General features: G+C 43.5%; 1 protein-coding gene across 2 annotated transcripts in view; it reads right to left on the bottom strand.

Moving 5' to 3' along the window:
- DPYSL3 (dihydropyrimidinase like 3) overlaps positions 1–21,047 on the bottom strand; it is a 118,928-nt gene that overhangs the window by 54,099 nt on the left and 43,782 nt on the right. The window contains exon 1 of one of the 2 annotated variants that reach the window (XM_038006332.2): positions 9,508–9,676. The exons of the other annotated variant lie outside the window; for it this stretch is intronic. Coding sequence (XP_037862260.1) covers positions 9,508–9,546 — 39 coding nt within the window. The 5' untranslated portion in view covers positions 9,547–9,676. Of the gene's footprint in view, positions 1–9,507; positions 9,677–21,047 lie in introns of those variants that run through there. 2 annotated transcript variants of the gene reach the window in all.

Genomic DNA, 21,047 nt, shown 5'->3' with positions numbered 1-21,047 from the left:
GGGGTTAACTTAAGGTAGCACCATACTGTGGGGTTAAGAATGGGGGCTCTAAGTCACATATACTTAAGTTTGAACTTTGGTTCCATCATTTAAGCCTTGTATGATATTAGACAAATTACTTAATCTCTCTAAATTTCCTCATCAATAAATTGGAAAGAAAGACCTGGTTAAAAATCTATCTACCTAATTAAGTTGTTTTGAGAATTAAGTGAGATGATGAATAAAAAGCACTTTACACAGGATACAATAAATGTGAATTATTCTTATTATTAAACTAACTTTTCCCAGAACTTATGGTCAATAAATATCTTTTATGCAATAAAAAATAGCAAAATGCTTTTATCATACCTGATTATATTATATATGACATTCTTATAACACAGTGTTCTTCAAACACTTTCTAATCAAAGGTTTTTGGTTCCATGAATGTACTTTGATTCTCCCATTGTGTACTCCCTTTAAAAGGCTTTATTGATTACCATTACACATAAACCTACTGAAATCATGAACTCTGATTTGTACCCAGAGATAAGCTTAGTAAAATCTGTGTTAACTGGCCCCACCCCTCAAACTAAAAATTACATTTAGAATAAAAACTAGTAATAAGAATAGCTCCAAATGTAGCTCAGAGAAAGCTGACAGGTGCAGTGGGGTAAGAGACTAAAAATCTTTGGAAAGAACACACAGAAACAAAACCATTCCATGTAAATGTCCAGCCCTAATAGGGAAACAAAAAGAACTATGAGCTGCTCCTTAACCAGTGCTTCCAAAATACCAAGTTTGCTTTACAAATGCAGATTGGTCTATCTAGTTGCTGCTAATAACTCTAATGACTTTATAGTTTATGTGCAAAGGCAGAAAGAGACCTCAATTAAGATCTATATTGTATCCTGGTTCAAAGAGTCATGGTGACAGTTTCCTCTATATGAAAGAGAACATAAAGGTCTGTATTAATTCTTTTAAATCATTTGCGGTAAGAGAAATGATGTCTTTGTTGCAGGCAACAAGTATCCAGGTAGGCTCCTGAAACAAGCTCAGAATGAGCCCAGATGCAGAATCTGGAAGAAAGAGAGGATTGGAGGCCAGACAAGAAAGAAGTCGAAGTGATGGATGGACTTTCTGGCACATGTGCCCAGGTCAGGCCCTGGATTACAATGACTTGCTTGTTCTGCTAAAGAGCTGTCATGTTTCTCTTGGCCCAGTGATCCTATGCCTTAGAGTGTGGCCTTATTTAGAAGTTAATATTCTAGAAAATTGTCAAATGGAAGATTATGTACAAGAACAAATTGGTATACTTTCAGGTGATCTTCTCTCTTGAAATCATTCCTGCAGGTAAGTGTTAAATACACCCACTCATTCAGCAAATACAGAGGGCCTAATATGTGACAACCAAAGATTAAGTGCTGGAGATTCAGTGGTAACAAAACAAAAACCATCCCTATCCTCATGGCATGTACATGGCATGATTGGGCCTTTGAGGGTAGATTTTTCCATTGGATGGCAGTCATCATATTTAAAATATTAGCAAGAGCAGCTAAAAAAGAGCTTGGTGAGCAGATACAGACGCCGAGTTGTTTTCGATTTGTTTTCTTGTTTGTTTGGCCAGTCTAGATTTTGGGCACTTATCGCTTTCATGCCCTTATCAATAGTAGCCTTATCCTAAAGAAAGACTGTATGTGACAGCAAATGAATCATGATATCACTTTAATAATGCTCATCTGAATTAATATTAATGCTCTGCCAGGCAGAAGATCTATCAGTCATTATTAGTCCATCTCTCCTCTGCAAAAAATCTATTAATTAAGTCTACTCCCTGAATGAGAAAAAGGCTGGGACTTTAAGTGTAAAAAGCAACCAAAGCCCCTTATATACAATACAGATGTTGGCTGGTCCCTCTGAGTTTCAGCCAACAATGGCTGCTCTCATCCACTTTCTCCCTACTCTCTATTCCCTCACAGGAAGGGCTTAGAACTCCTCTCTGTGAATTTGGAACAAAGTGAGGAGAGGCTGGGCTGGCTCACAGGGTCATTTGCACTGGCAGGGACCTCAAGGAGCATCTGGTTCAATGCCTTCATTTTACTGATACAGAATCTGAGAAGGATAATAAGGGTTTGCCCAAAGTGACAAGTAAATTAAAGGCAAAGGCAGGCCTGAACCACAGTGTGCTGATACTCCCTCCAGCGTTCGCTTCCTTATTCCGCATCCAAGAACAAGAGGGCTCCTTTGCTCCACTAGTCCAAGGAACTCTTCTCTTAAAAAATAAAATCTCATTTTACCCTTAAAATCTCATTGTCCAGCACTTCCAGAGAAAAGAAGTAGTAATTAGGCCATGAGAAATGTTGCCCTTGAATTCCAGATGTTCCAAATAGGTTCCTGGACCATTCTACTGTGGAGCTTCCCCATCTAGCTTAAAGTGCTGGGTGTGTCCTGCAAATGTTTCTCCGCGTGACTGAAAGGAAACAGACAGCCTGGCTATGTCTGGGAAGAAGACAGGGATAGAGGGTGAGAAAGGGCCTTAGACCCAGCTCTGCTCTGAAGCTAGGCAGAAAAATAGCATCTGCTTTTCCACCCTGTACTCATACATGCTCCTGGGCAAAAGCCAGAATCTAACTCAGACAGCTGGCAGAAGCAATGCATGAACCACTGTCAAGAGGACACACAACTCACTTGTTGTTCCAATAGTGATGTGATAGGGTTGGCCAGACCATCTCCAATCCTTCCACTCTGTGAACACTGACCCACATTTAGGAGCTAACAGCTGGAGATAATGGCGGGAGGAGGTAGTCACCTGTGCCTATGGAACCACTGCTTTCTTGCCTATGAAACTAATTTACCTCTGCAGGGATCAATCCCAGGTTCTTGCTTTTTCAGCTGTGTGACTTTAGCCAAGTTACTTAGTTTCTCTGAGCCTCCCTCCAGAATGCAAAATGATGGTTAATAACTGTAGCTGTAAGAGTTGCTGTGAGTTCAATGAGATAATCCATGTAGCTTTCACTAAGACAGTTAACAATAATAACTCCACCATGCTTAGTCCCATATTTCTTACGACTGAGTTCCCTACAATCTAATTAACAGAACAAAATTCCTCAAGAAAAGTAGTTTTTATACTGGGCTTCATGTAGGGACTGGAACCAAAAGAAGAGGCCAAGTTGAGAGGCTCATTCTATTCCACCAAACTAGCTTTGGCTTTTTTTGAGGGGTGGGAGGATACCTGTGTTTCATATATTGAAATAAGCATATGTTGATGAAAGAGGGACTTCACAGCAAAAGGAGTCTGAAAATACAGGAGTCTATTTCTCTGGGGTTTCCAAGGTCTCTTATTTGTTTCTCATTTGCCTAGAGAGAGTGGGAGAAAAGGCAAAGTTGAGCATTGATTTGAGGAGGGAGAAACCAGGGAACAGTTCACCTCTCCTATTAACATCCATCACGGGCCGGGCGCGGTGGCTCACGCCTGTAATCCCAGCACTTTGGGAGGCCGAGGAGGGTGGATCACCTGAGGTCGGGAGTTCGAAACCAGCCTGACCAACATGGAGATGAGATCAGCCTGACCAACATGGAGAAAGCCCATCTCTACTAAAAATACAAAATTAGCTAGGCATGGTGATCCGATCCCAGCTACTCAGGAGGCTGAGGTTGCTGTGAACTGAGATCGAGCCACTGCACTCCAGCCTGGGCAACAAGAGCAAACCTGTGTCTCAAAAAACAACAAACAAACCAAAAAAACCATCCATCACAAGAGTTAGTAATGACATATTCAAATCTCCTGTCTCGTTCTGATTAGCTGCACTGATTTCATCAAAGGATGAAAACATTTACACCCCAGAGACCCATTCCTACTATTGTAAACATTTTGCAGTTTTTCAAATGTAATAAGCAAAAACAAATGGCCCTATAAAATATGTCAATAGGTAAAGAACAGAGGACCAATTAGGACAGAAGTTTTTTTTTTCTTTTGGTTGTTGTTCTTTTCAAATTTAGGTTTTTTTTTTTTTTCCCCAACTGAAGAAAAAAGAGCAGACAAGCCACTAAAACACGAGTTATGAAGAAACAGCTGAAAGGATCTTCATAACCTGTGTCACTCTAGGCTAGAAGCTGATCAGCACTGAAAAATGACACAGAGTTCAACTAATTTAGGAAAATGCCCTCTATTCAGGTTAAGGGAGAGTCTCTGTATCAAAAGTTCAAAGGCAGTCTAATGGCCTGTATCGGACTGTCAGAGATGATAAGCATAAAATTCTTAGGAACACTGTAACGTAACCAAACAACAACAAAAAAAAGTTTTTATGTAACACTGTTTATTTTTGTTTTGGCAAACTCTTATTTTAAAAAAATCATTTCCTAAGTAGTCTCTTTCTAACCAGACCATTGTCAAATCTTCTTTTATTAATTTCCACATTCCAAAGTAGTTGAGATTTTATAAATATAAATCAGCATCTGCTCTCTTGAACACATCCAGAGTTCACAGACCACTTTCATGGCCACTGTTTGAGCCTCTTAGTAGTTCAGTGCAATAAGCAGAAACGCTTTTTATTTATAAACTGAGGGTCTTGCCACATAGACTTGAATTCTCTCAGGAAATCTATTTCTTCAGAATTCCTCCCAGTGCCCAGCTGGCCTGGTCACAGCTAGTAATGTTCGAGGCTCTTTGTATACCTGAGGCCTTCTCCTAGTATTTGAGGAAAAGGAATAACCTGGCTAAGAATCAGCACATACCTGCTCAAAATTTAAAGTAACAAATGAACACGTTAGTCAGGGTCTGGGCTAAGACTTCCATGATCAGATATCTAAGATGCTTTCCATTCCTAAGCATTTGCTATTTTTCTTCTGTCTTTTACCCTGGAATTTCCCTTTCAAGATGCCTTACACAGAGAGAACTGGTTTTCCGTGACTCCTCTTCTTTTGGTTTCCTCAACTCTAGTTCTCCATCTCCTAATATTTTCCTCTCATTCTTAAATGACAACCATTGAAGCAAGAGGAATGCGTAGATCCAAAGGTGGGATTGTATTTGTCCCTTCCTCTAGTTCTAGGATCCCAGCTTAACTGCTGCAGAGATCTGGGTGTTACTCCAGTTCATAAGGTCTCTTCACTTCTCCAAAAAAGAAAATAAATTCCAGTGGCACCTACAACACTCACAATTACCCCTTTCAAGGGAGATCACAGAGCTCTGACTACACACCTTAGACTGAACTTTGCAAGTTGTATTCCTAACTGGGGATTTGTCGTCCAGCAATTCCCAAATATCACACACACAACCAAACTTTCAATGCAACAGAAATGCATTATCTGCAAGACAATGTTTACAGAAATCCAAACAGAGTTGCAAAAGACCAGTTCTCTGTCATTTGTCTCCTAGAGGGAATTCTGGAGCTGTTTCCACAACTTTCAACATCTCAGCTGCACATGCCTCCAGGAGGCAGCTGCTGCACCACGGCATCCTCAGCTTTGAAGCCAGACAAGGCCTAGGTTTGATTGCCAGCTTTGCCCCAATATTCTCACCAGGCAACTCTAAATAACTGACTTCACCTAACCATATTTCAGTTTCCTTCCTTAACTGGGAAATGATTATCTGTGGAGGTTCTAATATGAAAATACATATAAAATACTGGAACCTAAGTGCCTAAGTATTAGGGCCTGGCCCAGTCCTGTGGTCAGCTTCAAGTTGTAATGTGTGTCAAAGGAAAACAATAACTGTAACTTATCAAAAGTTTCTACCTGTAGAATTGATGGTGACTACTATTTCAAAAAATGTGTTCTTATATGTACTTAATATAAAAGGTAAGAAAGACCATGTTATGGGATTTGTGGACAGTGACAAGAAAAATATGCCTCCCAGCAGTGGAGATGGTCTGGAAACCATTTGCCCTACCAATGCCAAGTAACAGTGATGGTAGAGGCAGAGGCAGAGACACCAAAAAGAGTGTGATGGCGAAGGACATGCATTTTTATTTCAGTCGGGTATGTAGGTTTAAGTCCGGCCTCTAACACTTACTAAATCTCTGACCATGAGCAAATTATTTTTTTATTTTCTAGGATTTTGTTTAACTTATAAAATAGGGGTAACTATAGTCCCTCTCAGACAGTATTGATTGAGTCAAGGATTCAACGAAACAAGGCATGTAAGGCATAAAAAAACGTAATACCTGACACAGAATAAACACTCAACATGTGTGGGCTATTATCAGGAATAATTTTTAATCAATTCATCCATTTAAGTGTCAAATAAACGATCTGACAATAAAATGTACTAGGGGTAACGGAGGCTTCTTCCTGCCTGCAGAGGGGAAGATTCTGCATCTCAGTAGCAAACGCACAGGATGTTCCAAGCCTAATCATTATGTATCTGTATACCAGGTCCATGGCGAGACAGTAAAGATACAAGGGCCCTTGCTGTGATCTGTCGAATCCCCAAAACTGCCAGTCTCTGATCATTAGAAGCAAGGCTTGTGTTGAGGTAGAACAGATAATCCACATAGCTGACCTGAGAAGGGGCAATGAAGATCTGAAGTCCCGGGAGCTACTCGGGAGAAAGGTAGCTACTCCCAGCCAACTCCAACAGGGACACAGAAATCTCCCCCTCATATCCAGCCCTCCCACAGGAAACCAATAAAACAAGGATAGTAAGAATGCCTTAATCTCAGGAAGGCAATAAAAATAGGTAGAAGGAGGAAAAAACAAAACAAAAGAAAAACAACCAACCCTATTCTGGACCCAAAACACGGGTAGAAAGTAGTTCCTAGGAAGGCAAAGGGTACCAGGCCAAGAAAGAGTGCCCCCACCAGTCCTCAGATTGCAGTGACACCTCAGCTACTGGGTGGGGCTGCCTTCACAGAAAGGAAGAGGGCATAGAAAATTCAATTCAAATTCCGTAACATTACCATTTCTCAAACGTACTAGAATTGATGGTAGGGAGTATACGTTATACTTAGATCTTTAATCATATTTTCTGCACATGAATATGTATGTCTACATTGTTATATTTATAACTATATCTAGAAAAGGTACCTCAACCTTCATAGTATATAGACAACTATAATCTTCTATAGACACACAAACATACATAAATATTTTATTCTAAAATAGATTCCTTGTTCACGGAAATGCAAACACGAAGCATGAGAAAATTTACAAATGGATTCCTTATCCCCAAAGACCAACATCTGCCTCCTGCCATGCCCTTCCTTTTCATCCCCTTGGTTTTAACAATGAATTCAAGGCAGCCTGGTTTGAAGAAATTCACAACCACTGTCTACTCCTATTACAGCTGCTGGAGATACAGCTCCAGCTTCAAGGCAGAGGCTGCTATGCAGCACCACGCCCCACACACAGAGAGAAAGGATGGAAGCCGCACTGAAAATGAAGGATGTACCCCAGGGATGATCATTCAAACAGAAACAAAAGGGAATCCACTGCAAATCTGACCCTGGGATTAGGGCGCAACCACATTTACTGGAGCTCCTAAGGCAAGTTATCAAGGCTGAATTTCTTTATCTTTCCTTAAAGGTGGCTTAAATGATACCTAGAAGAATGGGTGTGGCTCTCAATGTCATGTCACAGGCTGAGTCCAGAAGAAGAACCACTGCAGTCTAGGAGGGGGAAAAAAAAAAAAAGATAGGTTCTCTGCCTATCCCTAACAGGAAAACCAGCAAATATACACTGGATGTTAAAGCAAGTGGCAGGAACATGTGGTATACCTCCAGCACAGAACAGCATGAGAGCTGTGGTGCAATCTCCTGAGTTGGGGAAATAAGTAAAAATTGAGCTTTTGTCCCAATCAGTTTTTTCTTTCTGTCTTTTGTCTTTCTTTCCTTCTTTTTCTTTCTTTTTTGGATGATAACTTCCACAGTTCTTTGGAAAGACAAGACAGTCGGCACTAGATAATACGGTGCATTGTAAAAGATCCATGATCTCTCTTCAATAATGGAAAGTGAATGCCATCAGGTAGTGGTAAAGGAGGATCCGTTAAAACCCAAAGCCTCTACCAGGCAAAAGGATCCCTGCGGGCCTCAACTCTTCTCCCTGGGGAGTGTTTCTTCCCTAACACCAGCTGGGAAGCTGGTAGGGGTGGGGTGCATTTGTGTGAAGTGAAGCTCAGTTGCATGAAAAAGGTATGGTGAGGCAAAAAAATAAATAATTAATTAAACGATTTGACAATAAAATGTACTAGGGGCAACGGAGGCTTCTTCCTGCCTGCAGAGGGGAAGATTCTGCATCTCAATAGCAAACGCGCAGGATGTTCCAAGCCTAAGGGAACAAGTGCAAACAGACTCGTGCCTGCAACAAAACCTGGTGGACCCTGCAAATCAACTACTGTGGCAGGTAAAGCTCTGCCCTAGGGCGGCAGCAGAGCCTTCCAGGGGCCAGCTGATCACTTCCTTTGTTCAGCTTGCAAAGATGGAGTAGCCACCCATTCCCCCACTAACACACACACACACACACACACACACACCCCATCTAATTCACTATAGACAAAGCACAACCGCACTGCTCCGTGCTAAACTAAAAAACGTTAGTTTTTATTTATTCTATTTTTGTAAATGCCCATCCCAGCCTGCCATATGTGCCTACTATTTGGGGGCATCGTTGCAGAGCATCACTACGGAATCCCAGCCTTGCTGGACGCCGGTGAAGACGCGGTTTCTGTACCTGATAATGGCACGTCCCCTCTCCACCCCGCCCTAGGCGCACCCTAGCGCATTTGACACCCGCCGGTCGCGGCGTCTCGGTCTTGCACACAATGGGTTGAACACTGCATGCACACAGCGTGCGCCGGCGACAGCAAACTAAAATCTGCTCTAAAAACTCGGCCTTTTCTTTGATGTGAGGGAGAAAAGAAATGAAAAATGTAAAGTGCATCGAAGGCACACACACACACACACACACACACACACACACAAAGTTGATCATTCCCACTGCAGCCACGTTAGCTGTCCAGTCCCATAAATGATACATTGAAATATGAGTCGGAGTGAACGCAGGCATGAAGGGGACACGGCGAGGACAGGTGGTCCAGACACTCTGCCACCCTCGCGGCGCAGGGGTCAGAGCCGTAGGGCTGGAGCTGGGAGAGGGGCGCGGTCGGGCTACGAAGTACCCCTGGGGAAAGGTGTCATCTCTCCAAACCCAGTCCGGCCGAAAGGATCCATAGACAAAAAGCACACCTCAACCTGGGGCGGCACAAACCGACACCCCAGGCGGAGCAGGGGTCCTGGGAGAACCACGAGCCCCGCGCTCCTGCCTGCGATGGGAAGGGAGAATAAATAATCCAAACTTCTCCGCGCCACTGTTTGGGTTTCCTCTTTGTTTTGTTTTCCCCAAACCCCAGGGTCGCTCAGTCTGTGTGGCGCCGGCTGGACTGACCGCCGCGCTCCACCACCCGGACCCCGGGTCTCCGTCCCTCCCCGGGGACCCGGCCAGTGAAGCCGGCGGGATCTGAGCCGACCCCGCCCGCAGCGCAGCGGGCAAGGGGAGCGAGCGAGGAGGGAGGGAGCGGCGGCCGCCCGGACTCACCGTGATCCGCGGGATGTTCTTCTTGCCTTGGTAGGACATGGTGGCGGCAGTGGCTGCAGCGGCTGGCTCCCTCCCTCCTTCTTCTGCTCCGGCTCGCCCGCGCCTATCCTCAGCGCACAGCGCCCCGAGATCAGGTGGAGTGAATGGTGCGCTGGCCGCGCCGCCGCCTCCGCCCGCCTCCGCCCCCCTCCCGGGCTCCCGCGGCGGCTGCCAGAGACAATAGTAAATCTCCCCGGTCCCCCTTTCACCCCCGCCCCCCCCCCACGCACACCCTCCTCCACCCGCGTTCACGCCCGGGTTTTGTGTTTTTTTTTTTCTTTTGCTGTGCCAGCTGGGACCCCGTAAGACAAGAATGGCTGATCTGCGACTCCTCCCTCTTCTCTCTTATCCCTATTGATTTTCCTCTTTGCATCTGCCTCACCCACTTTTTCTTTTTCTTCCTTTTTTTTTTTCCTGATTTGCGAGTGTGGCGGAGCCAGGCTGCTCCACAGCCACCAGGGGGCGCGAGGGGCTTTTCTGGAGCGGAGGCTGAGGCCCGGGGGTGGGAGCATCAGCTACGCCCTCCCGGCCGCGGAGCCGAGCCCCAGGCACCGCCGCCCCCAGCCAGCCCCTTGCCGGATCTCCCACCTTCCCTGCCCTGGTTTCAGAATGGAGACGGTTCCTGGCTTCCCTCCCGGCACCCGCTCTCCTCCGCCATCGCGCGGGTCGAATGCGGCGACCGCGCCTTTGTTCGAGAGGAGGGCTGGGCGCCGCCTCTGCTGCTCGCCGGGTGGTAAACAGCGGCGCAGCCCCTTCAGACGCCGGGGACTGGTCCGACTCCGCAACCTGGCGGGCCTGCTGGGTTCCCCAGGCCCGGAACACACACACACATTAGAAAATGGAAAGTCGTGACTCGCTCTCAGAGGCTACAAGAGGCACGGTAGCAGTGGACTCAACCATTCCCTATATTTAAAAAATATCCAAGTAGTATCTTGTTAAAGAAACTCCACTGCCTGAGTCTCAGAATCAAAGAAAGAACATGAATGCTGCTCTGTGAGTACAAAGTAGAAAACACCTGTGGAGTGGGAAGGCAGAAGCTCAGACACGTTCCTTGTGTGCAGCCATGGATTTGGAGTAGAACTGCTATTGCTCCCCGTCAGTAATGAACCACGTGCACTGCTCACAATCCAGAGTTTACTTTAGACAGGGCTGATAGACGAAGGTTTTTATATGTTATCACAAGCAAAACCATGGCCCTTGGGCGATGGAATATATTGTCCTTTAGCTACCTGCTAAAATCAAACGGTCAAAGGGAGACGTATTTGGAGAGGCCACTGTGGGTGCGGTCTGAGTGGTGGCTGGGGGTGAGGGAGCTCCTTAACTCCAAGAAAAATAATTCCAAACATAAAATTTAAGGAACAAAAACAAGACTTGCTATGCCAAAAAAAAAAATTATAAAACCCTTTTAAGACAAGTTTCCACCACTCCCCAATTGTCAATCTTAATGTCCTATTAAATAGAAATCCTGTATGTCACTAAGCATGACTAAAGCTGTGTTGAGGATCTTGAATTCACGTTTCCATAAGGCAACCCACTGATGACAATTCTAGACATCTTGTCATTAAAGTGAAGGCGTGCTTGCAATAAAGAAACTACACAAGGCATCCACAGAAAGAGGATACAGAATACTCCAGCTTGGGCTTTCCATAAACCCGAAACGAACCAGACTGGTCACATAATCCAAGGACACACAAAACCCCCCTTAAACATTCTCTCTCAAGTGAGTTAATCCAAGCTTCTGGTTATTTATGGTTAATTGGACTGAATGCAGTCTTCACAAGAAAAGTCCACAGCAGTCTCCACTTTATTTCTGTGATACTCTGGAAAGGAGGATGAATGCCAAGCAAAGAACACCTCCCTATACTCTTGCAAAACACAAGGGGGAAAAAAAAAGACTGGGCCAAAGGCACGCCCTAAACATTTTGCTTTGTTCTTAAAGCATAAGTGCTGAGACCACTAGCCAAGAGTTGTGAAATTACAAAGCATTCTGGGGATTGGCATGCAAATGAGCAGGATTATATTTAGAACTGAGTAAAAGGAGAATTAACTACATACTATGGAAACCAGCAGAGCTCTCTCTCTGCATCTTTCCCATAGATTTTACTGTCCCAAACTTACTGGAAAGGATCATGCACATTTTTCTCAAGAAAAGCAAACATATGTAGGGGACATTTACAATCCTAAAAAAAAAAAAAAAAAAAACACACTCCTGCTTTTTTCTAAATTTTACAAGTTTCTTTGCCTTTCTTACAACTGAGTTATCTCCTCTGTTACCATCATTATAATCCAGAACACTCTTTACTAAATACATTTATACCTTATTTTTGATCACTTGATTGTGTGTGTGTGTGTGTGTGTTTCAAATAACAAGACTTGGTTAAGTTTTTTTGAGGTCAGGTTTGCATGCAAGAGGCCATGTTGAATGGCAATTGCAGTGTGTTCTTCTGGGTCTGACTGCTGTGACCCGCCAGACACAGGAACACAGCAAATTGATTCAAGCTGTTGCCATCATCAGAAATGTACAACAAACACTATTTTCCTTGTTTCATCCCCTTCAATTATCTTTCACTTTCTTGAACCAAAATAAAGCCTCTAAGATGAATTTGAAGGAAAAAGCCTTCCTTGGCTATAAGAAAGGCAGCCATCAACACAGGATGCCTCTGTGTCTGGCCAAGAGAGAGAAGAATGGAACCAGTATGGATGTTTTCCACAGTAGAATGACTCTGAATGGTTTTCCTTGGATACAAAGCAGTGCTTGGCTTTAGGTATCTCAGGAAACTGTGAAAGAGGGAGGTGAAGACATAGAAATAGAGACTTGATTTACAGTCCCAAAGAAACTTAACTTTGGCTACCACACCTGCCACACCCCAGATTTCCACACCTAAATCAATGGGTACTCCATTCCAGTTGCTCAGGCCAAAGGTTTGGCACCATCCTTGATTTCTCTCCTTCAGTCACGCCCCTACTCTCCATAGAAAATCTTTCGGCAAATGCTATTGATTCTACTTTTTTTTTTTTTTTTTTTTGAGACAGAGTCTCGCTCTTGTCGCCCAGGCTGGAGTGCAATGGGGTGATCTCAGCTCACTGCAACCTCTGCCTCCCAGGTTCAAGCAATTCTCCTGCCTCAACCTCCTGAGTAGCTAGGATTACAGGTGCCCACAACCATGCCCGGCTAATTTTTGTACTTTTAGTAGAGACAAGGTTTCGCCGTGTTGGCCATGCTGGTCTCAAACTCCTGACCTCAGGTGATCTGCTAGCCTCAGCCTCCCAAAGTGCTGGGATTACAGGCATGAACCACCACACCCAGCGGGTTCAATCTTTTAAATGTATCCACACTATGGTCTCCTCTTATGATTTGCAAAGTTTCTTCCTGTGTTTAGCCACCATTAGCTATCATCTGAATTATTATAACCTCCTAACTGGGTTCTCTTCTTCACCATCACTCATTCATTCATTAATTCTCAAAACATTCACACAATACTTACCTTGTGCTTACTATGTCCCATTATTTTTCTAGGTGTTAGTGCAACGGAGGTGAATAATAAGTCCCAAATATCATGGAGTTTACTTTATGTTCTTATTATCATATAATAACACATATCCTTATTACACCACCTGTCACTTGCTAGCCCCCTTTCCTGCTTTATCTTCATAGTACTTTTTACCACGACATATTAATTTTATTATTGGGTATTCTCCCCATCACCAGAATGTAAGCTATTCGAGGCCATTGGGATGTGTCTGTTTATTCACTGAGTGCCTGAAATAGGGCCCTGTCCATAGAAATTGCTCAATAATTATTAGGTGAGTGAATGTAAGAATTTTTAAAAATTGCATCTGGAGAAAGATTGAATAGGTGAAGAACTTTTCTGGAACTAAAGGGCATGCAGTTAGAATGTGGATTTTACAGTGTCTATTTTTGCTTCTCTATGCATTTTTAGAGTTTCCTGATTCTAGATTTCAGAGCAGATGAATTAAGATGGCGAAGAATCACTTTGCTAATATGATACAGTCCAAAAATTTCAAGGCAACATATGGGCCAAAGAAAGGCTCAATAGAGTAGAATTGGTACGTGGGCACTGATTAGTTTTATGCCAATGAGGCTGATTCAGTCAGGAGAGGAAACTTTATGAGGCAGGAGAGAAGTAGGTCAATGACTATGAAAATTCTAGAACAGGCAACTCAGGTGACATTTATTGTTTGAGTGGGGGTCTTGCCCTTAGCTAGAAACAAGACTGGTTCTTCCACAGTCACTGAAGTGGAGAATATCTTCTCACAGAGTCCAGTAGCTGGGTATATTTCCTGGAAGGACTTCATGGAATTTGTCTTCTGACTCCATCTACTTTTTCTGCCATCAGCTAAGACCATCTAGGAAAGAAGGTATTGGGAGAAGGAGGAGGAGTTCATATGAAAATCATTTTCCAGGACAGTAAAGGAACTAGGAAAATATGGTATGATTATCTGGCAGTGTCAGAGGCGTGTTAACCAGAGCAACTCCATCTTGAATAGGAGCTGTGTAAAATGAGGCCAAGACCTGAGACCTACTGGGCTGCATCCCCAGATGGCTAAGGCATTCTAAGTCACAGGATGAGACAGAAGGCTGGCACAAGATACAGGTCATAAAGACCTTCCTGATAGAACAGGTTGCAGTAAAGATGCTTGCTAAATCCCACCAAAACCAAGATGACGACGAGAGTGACCTCTGGTCGTCCTCACTGCTACACTCCCACCAGCGCCATGACAGTTTACAAATGCCATGGCAACGTTGGAAGTTACCCTATATGGTCTAAAAAGGGGAGGCATGAATACTCCACCCCTTGTTTAGCATATCATCACGAAAGAATCATAGAAACAGGCAACCAGCAGCCCTCAGGGCTGCTCTGTCTATGGAGTAGCCATTCTTTTGTTCCTTTGCTTTCTTAATACATTTGCTTTCATTACTCTATGGACTCACCCTGAATTCCTTCTTGTACAAGATCCAAGAACCCTCTCTTAGGGTCTGGATTGAGACCCCTTTCCTGTAATAGCAGCTGTAAGGATTCCCTTCAAATGGTGGCCATAAATTTAAAGAGAGACCAGTAAGCCTGGTTGTGGATGTTCCTCCAGCCACTTACAGTAGCATATGTGCAGGCAAGGAGCAGGTAGGGTGTGGAATTGAATGTGGGCTCTTTTAGATGAGTGCTAAGAAGGAAGAGAAAAACTCAAAGGAATTGAGGATGAAGCAAGGGATCTAAGCTGCTTAAGAGAGCAGGGAGAACATAGTGTACAGGGGAATAAAGGACAGTGAATACACTGAAGACTAAGTAAGATTATTCTCATAAAGCTCTTTGCACAAAGTAAGTCAAGTTAATTAAATGGCAGCTACCCCTACCACTATTTTTAATGTATGTATTTTTTTTGTGCTAAACTTGTTTATACCAGGAACTATGTCTTATTTATCTTTGTACCCCCAGCTCTTTTACAGTGCTTGGAGTAGAGTAGAATCAGTTGGAAAAGGGGGAGATTGACTGAGCAGGCAGGGGAGAAAGTCCAGAATATTCTGTCCTTTAATCTCCAAAACATTTAAAATAAGGACCTAGACATTTACATAGTTTTGACCATTAAAAATATTTTTTAATTTCTAAAAATACATTTATGTGTTGCTATCTTAATAAGAGAAAACATTTCCCCCTTGGTCCTGATTTGAAAAATTCAAAAAAAAAAAGTTCTAAAATAAATATAGAAGAGTTTTGAAGGGGAAAATGTATATACTAAGCCTATGTGAAATATATAGGCTATTCTTATATTACATAAATAAACATTTAATCTTAGAGCTGCCAGTTAAGCATTTGGGTCCATTAATTTTACCTACAATCTAAACAAAGGAAATCTCAGTCATGTAATTCCAGTGTTACAGAATGAAAACCAAAGAGGTGATTCACCTGCTATTATTAGATGTCTACATATTGAATACAGAAATAAACTGGTAAACAAACTAACCTTGGATACACATAAACCAAAAAAAAAAAAAAAAATTACAGCCACAGAAAAGTATTCCCATTGGCTGATTCCAAAATCAAGCTTACACTAGCTTAAGCAAAGGTATGCAATCCTACGTCTCCCTAGATAGAATTTCTCATTCTTTTCTTCAATAGTCATTGAGTTTAAAGGATTCTGACCTGCTCCATCAGCTCTGATGGCAACTCATATCAAAGCCACAGGCCAGAGTTACAAGAGAAGGTTGCGAGAGGCCGGGCGTGGTGGCTCACGCCTGTAATCCCAGGACCTTGGGAGGCCAAGGCGGGTGGATCACGAGGTCAGGAGATCAAGACCATCCTGGCTAACACGGTGAAACCCAGTCTCTCCTAGAAACACAAAAAATTAGCCAGGCATGGTGGTGGGCGCCTGTGGTCCCAGCTACTTGGGAAGCTGAGGCAGGAGAATGGCATGAACCCAGGAGACAGAGCTTGCAGTGAGCCGAGATCGTGGGTGACACAGTGAGACTCCGTTTCAAAAAAAAAAAAAACAAAAAAGATGAGGTTGCGAGAAAAGGATAAGCTATTGTATACTGATCTTCATCTCTGGCTCAGCATGTTAGACACACAAGTGAAGTTACATTCATATTGGGGGAAAAAAAATCTTGACAGCTCTGCCTTAGGCATCATGGGGAGAGATACTATGGTCTGATGAACTTATCTGAACTTCAGAAATTTTAGAAAACAGTTTTTTCTCCAAAGTTGCTGCTGTGAATTACCTTTCAGCAAGGAATCCCAGGTTTTTCAGCTACATATGTGCATGGGTTTGGGAAAGAATGTGTACCATTCCCCGAAAAGGTCCATGTCTTAATCCCAGAACTATGAAGATGTCACCTTACATGACAAAGGGATTTTGTGATTAAGTTAAAGATCTTGACAGGGGGAGATTATCCTAGATTATCCAGGCAGTCCCAGTGTAATCACAAGCGTCCTGATAAAGGGAGGAGGGAGGCAGGAGACTCAGAAAGAGAGGGAGTTGTGTTAAAGAAAGCAAGAGTCACTGTGTCTAGACACCAGTATCTGTCTGTGTTTAGACAACCCAGGGTGTTAGATGCAGTTATGAGCCAAGGAATGTAGGCAGCCCTGCTAACACTTTGAATTTAGCCCCATAGACACAATTTAGATTTTTGACTTCCAGAACAGTAAGAAAATAACTCTGTACTGTCCTAAACCTCTAGGTATGTGGTAATTTGTTACAGCAAAAATAGGAAACTAATACAGATAGTAATCAAAATAAAGACAAATGATCAGGAGACTGAGGGGAATCACTTCACTAAAAAGTAATAATCCCTTGCCCAAATTCTGGATCTGAGCTAGTTTTCAGGCTTGCAATCCATTAATTGAAGGAGAAGCCAGTTCATCAGCAGGAAGGAGCCTGCAACGCCATGCCTAAAGTTTAAGGTAATCTTGACTCCCACACAAGTACCAATAGGAGAATCATAATTTAGATGCCTCGTCCTCCTACAAGAGGTCCTATTGATACAGGAGAAAGAAAGAAATTACTTAGGCAGGTAGAGTAAAAGAGTCCTCATCAAGGCTTCCCTTCCAACAAAAAGTTGCCCAAGAAATTATTTTTTTTCGACCAAAAGCAGTCTGGAAAATCAAGTTGCAAACATAGATAAGCAGCCTGGAAGCTTGCACGGGTGAATGCTGGGAGCTGTGCCAATGGAAAAGGGCTACCTGGGGGCCAGGCATGGTCAACATGGAGGCACCATTTTCCCTTTTGTTACCATGTGTAAAGGAATAAGCAACATGGCACATGGCACTAGCAAGGCAGAGAACCGTCTGCATAAAAAATGGTTAGGGTCGGGGAGGCCAGTTTCCCATGCCCTCTGCAATGGCATACCTAGTCTTGACCAGGTTTTCATGCCTTATGCAAATGGAACACCTGGTCCAACCAATCTTTTGTGCCCTATGTAAATCAGACACTGCCTCCTCAGGCTCACCTATAAAACCCCTTCATTTCACCATAGACCCAGAAAACCCATTTGGGACCCCTCTCTCTGCAGCAGAGAGAGCTATTCTCTTTCTTTTGCCTGTTAAACTTCCACTCTCAACCTTACTCTTGGTGTGTCCATGTCTTAGTTTTCCATGGCCGTGAGACAACGAATCTCAGGTATCACCCCAGATAATGATGCTGCTTCACTATGGCCACCTACTAATGCCGCTGTAAAGTGGGAAGGGAGACTGGCAGATACAGGTTCCCAATTGACACTGATACCCAGAGCCGAAGTATCAACATAGTTCCTCTGTTAGAGTAGAGACATGTAAAGGCCAGGTACTGAGTGGACTCTTGGTCTACGTTTGGCTTACATTTGGCCTTTTGGGTTCACTGATCCACCTAGCGGTCATTTTCACAGACCACCACTGATTAATTGGAATAGACAATATTAGCACAACTTCCACTTTGGTTTCTTAGTCTCTGGGGTAAGAGCCATCAAGTAGGGAAGACCAAGCAGAAAGCTCCAAAACTGAACCCCTACCCCACCAAAGATAAGAGAGTAAATCAAAAACTTTGTTTTATCCTAAGGGAATGACAGAGGTTAGCAGCACAGTTAAAGACCCGAAGGAAGCAGGGCTGCTAGTCTCCATCATATCACCATTTAATTCACTAGTCTGGATGCCACAAAAGCCTGACAAATACCAGAGCATGACTCAACCAAGAGGCTAGACCTAAGCTGGTATAGTTTTCTAGAGCAAATGGCTTCAAGTACATTGTACATAACCACTGACATAGCAAATGAGTGCTGTTTCATCAGAAAAGAAGATCAAAAGCAGATTGCACACACTTGGAACAGAAAAGCAGTACACATGAACAATCTTGACTTAAGGCTATGTTAATTATCCTTTCCTCCACCATAATATAATCTGAAAGATCTAGATTGTCTGGACATCTTAAAGAACATCCCAGTAATATACTTTATTGATAACATCATGAAAATTGACTAGATGAACAAGAAATGACAAGTTCATTGAAGGCTTTGGTAATGCACATGAACTCTATTTAGAGAATGGAAGATAAAGATAAATCTACAAAGATTCAGGGGCCTGCTATCTCAGATTGGGCATGCCACAACTTCTTTCAGAGTAAAGGACAAATTATTGCATTAGGGAACTCCTCCTGCAATGAAGGAAGCACAAAGCCTGGTAGATCTCTTCAGGTTTTAGAGACAACATATTCCATATTCCAAAATGTGTTACAGCCCACATACACAGAAGGCTGTCAGTTTTGAGTGGCACCTGGAGTAGGAAATTATTCTGTAACGGATCTGGCTGCAGTGTAAATAGCCCAACCACTTTGGTCCTATGATTCAATGACTCCTATGGTATTGGAGGTATTCGTGGGAAGAGATGCCATGTGGAGGTCATACAAATACCAATAGGAGAATCATATTTAGACTCCTAGGACTCTGGAACCAGAAAAATTACACACTATCTGAAAAATAGGTCCTCTGGACCCTGGTAAAGACAGAAGCCTTTACCAGGGTCAAGTGACCATGCAGCCACAAATACCCAGCATGAGGTTCTGTCAGGTTCAACATGTTATAAGAGCAGGTGGGCCTAGCAGCAATTCATTGCAGATGGATGTGATGCATCCAGGATTGGCCATGAGAAATGCTGAGGGCATAGGTAGGCTACCTGAGCAGGTGGTCTAGTCTCCCATGTCATCCATTACTTTTTGCTCCAGTACCTTTCTGTTAGCGCACACCCGTGGCCCTTATGATCAGCTGATGGAGGAGAAAAAAATCTGAGCCTGGTTTACAGGTAGGCCATCGAAGTACAGCAAGCTGAATATAGACCATGGCCACATGACAGCCCCCATTCAGGAGTGGTGCCGAAAGACAACAATGAGGAGATATTTTCCTATGGCTTCAGACAGCGTGCTTAGCCATCTACTTTATATGAAAAGAAAAAAAATATTGCTTAAGATTATATATAGACTCCTAGGCAGCATTGACTGGGGCCTGGAAGGGGAAAGATTAAAAGATCAAGGAAAAGAAGGTCGTGGGTAGAGGCAGATGGGTGGACCTACGGGAATAGGCATGAAGAGTGAAGATACATGTATTGCATTGTTAATGCCCTCGGAGGGCATCCATCACAGAAGAGGCACTAAACCGTGAGGTACATAAAGTGACCCTGTTAGTTGACATCGGCCAGGCTCTGCCATCAGCAGCCCCAGTGTGGCACAATGGGCACATGACTACAGTAGGCACAGTGACAGGGCTAGAGGCAATGCAGGGAACCGACCAATGCTGATTCAGCTACTGGTGCTTTCAAATGTCTGTCATGCCAGCAAGAGATGGCAACCCCACTTCCTAATCTGGCACCATCCTGTAAAGATACATTGCAGCCCTTTGGAGACAAGTTGAATATACAGGGCCCCTTTCATACTAAAAGGCACAGGGATTCATTTTTACAGAAATGAACACATTCTAGGCATGGATTTACCTTTGCTGCTGCTAGGGCCTCAGTCAACACCACTATTTTAGGGCTTAAGGAATGTCTGATTAACTGGCATAGGATCCCGCAAAACATCACATCAGACCAACGGGCCCATTCAATAACAAATGAGATACGAGAAAGGCCACATGACCACAGGATCCACAGTTATATCAAATACCATTTTAACCAGAAGCTACCATCCAGAATATGAAGGAATGGCCTACTGAAGGGACAACTGAAGTGCCAGTTCAGAGAAGAGTCTGTGCAAGGATAGGGCACCATCCTCCAGGGTGCACTGGACATTTTACATCAATGCCCTTTATATGATGCTGTGTCCCAAAAGGAAGAATACATGAATGTAAGAACCAAGGGGAAGAAGCAGGAGTGATCCCTTTTACCTTCACTCCCAGGGACCCAACTGGGAAATACATGCTTTCCACTTCTGCAGTTCTGGGTTATTTAGTGCCCTTTCACCAAAGGAGAAATGTTTCCACCAGGGGGCATAGCAAGAATCCTACTGAACTCTAAGTTGCAGCTGCTACCTGTGTACTTTGGGCTCATGGGTCCAGAGTCTGTAAACAAGCAAGGAGAGTCAGCATCCTTGTAGGACCCTGATTATCAAGAGAAGGTAAGGCTGCTGTTACAAAATAAAAGAAAGGAAGAGTATGTATAGCACCTTTGTGAGCCACGTGGGTTCTTATAGGTACTACCTTGCCCAGCTTGTTAATGGTATAGACAAGTACATCAGCCATAAGGTACTTGAGCCTAAGAAAGGCATGGTGACCAGAGGCTCTGCCCCTTCCATGTCCCAACACCAGGCAAACCATCTGGACCAGTGAATGTACTAGCTAAGAGTGAGGAGCATCTAGAATGGTCAGTAAAAGACAATTAAGACCACCTGTGGAAAAAGAGGCCCTGAGACCTCCCAAGAGATTTTGCTCCCTGAACCTATACAAAGAAGTAAATCTGAGGCCAGCTGTGGTGGATCGTGTTTGTAATCCTAGCTCTTTGGGAGGGCAAGGGGAGAGAACTGCTTGAGCCTAG

Source organism: Chlorocebus sabaeus, chromosome 23 (genome assembly GCF_047675955.1).
Source record: "Chlorocebus sabaeus isolate Y175 chromosome 23, mChlSab1.0.hap1, whole genome shotgun sequence".
Classification (NCBI taxonomy): Eukaryota; Metazoa; Chordata; class Mammalia; order Primates; family Cercopithecidae; genus Chlorocebus; species Chlorocebus sabaeus.
Note: the sequence above shows the minus strand (reverse complement) of the source record. Positions and strands in the feature narration are given on the sequence as shown.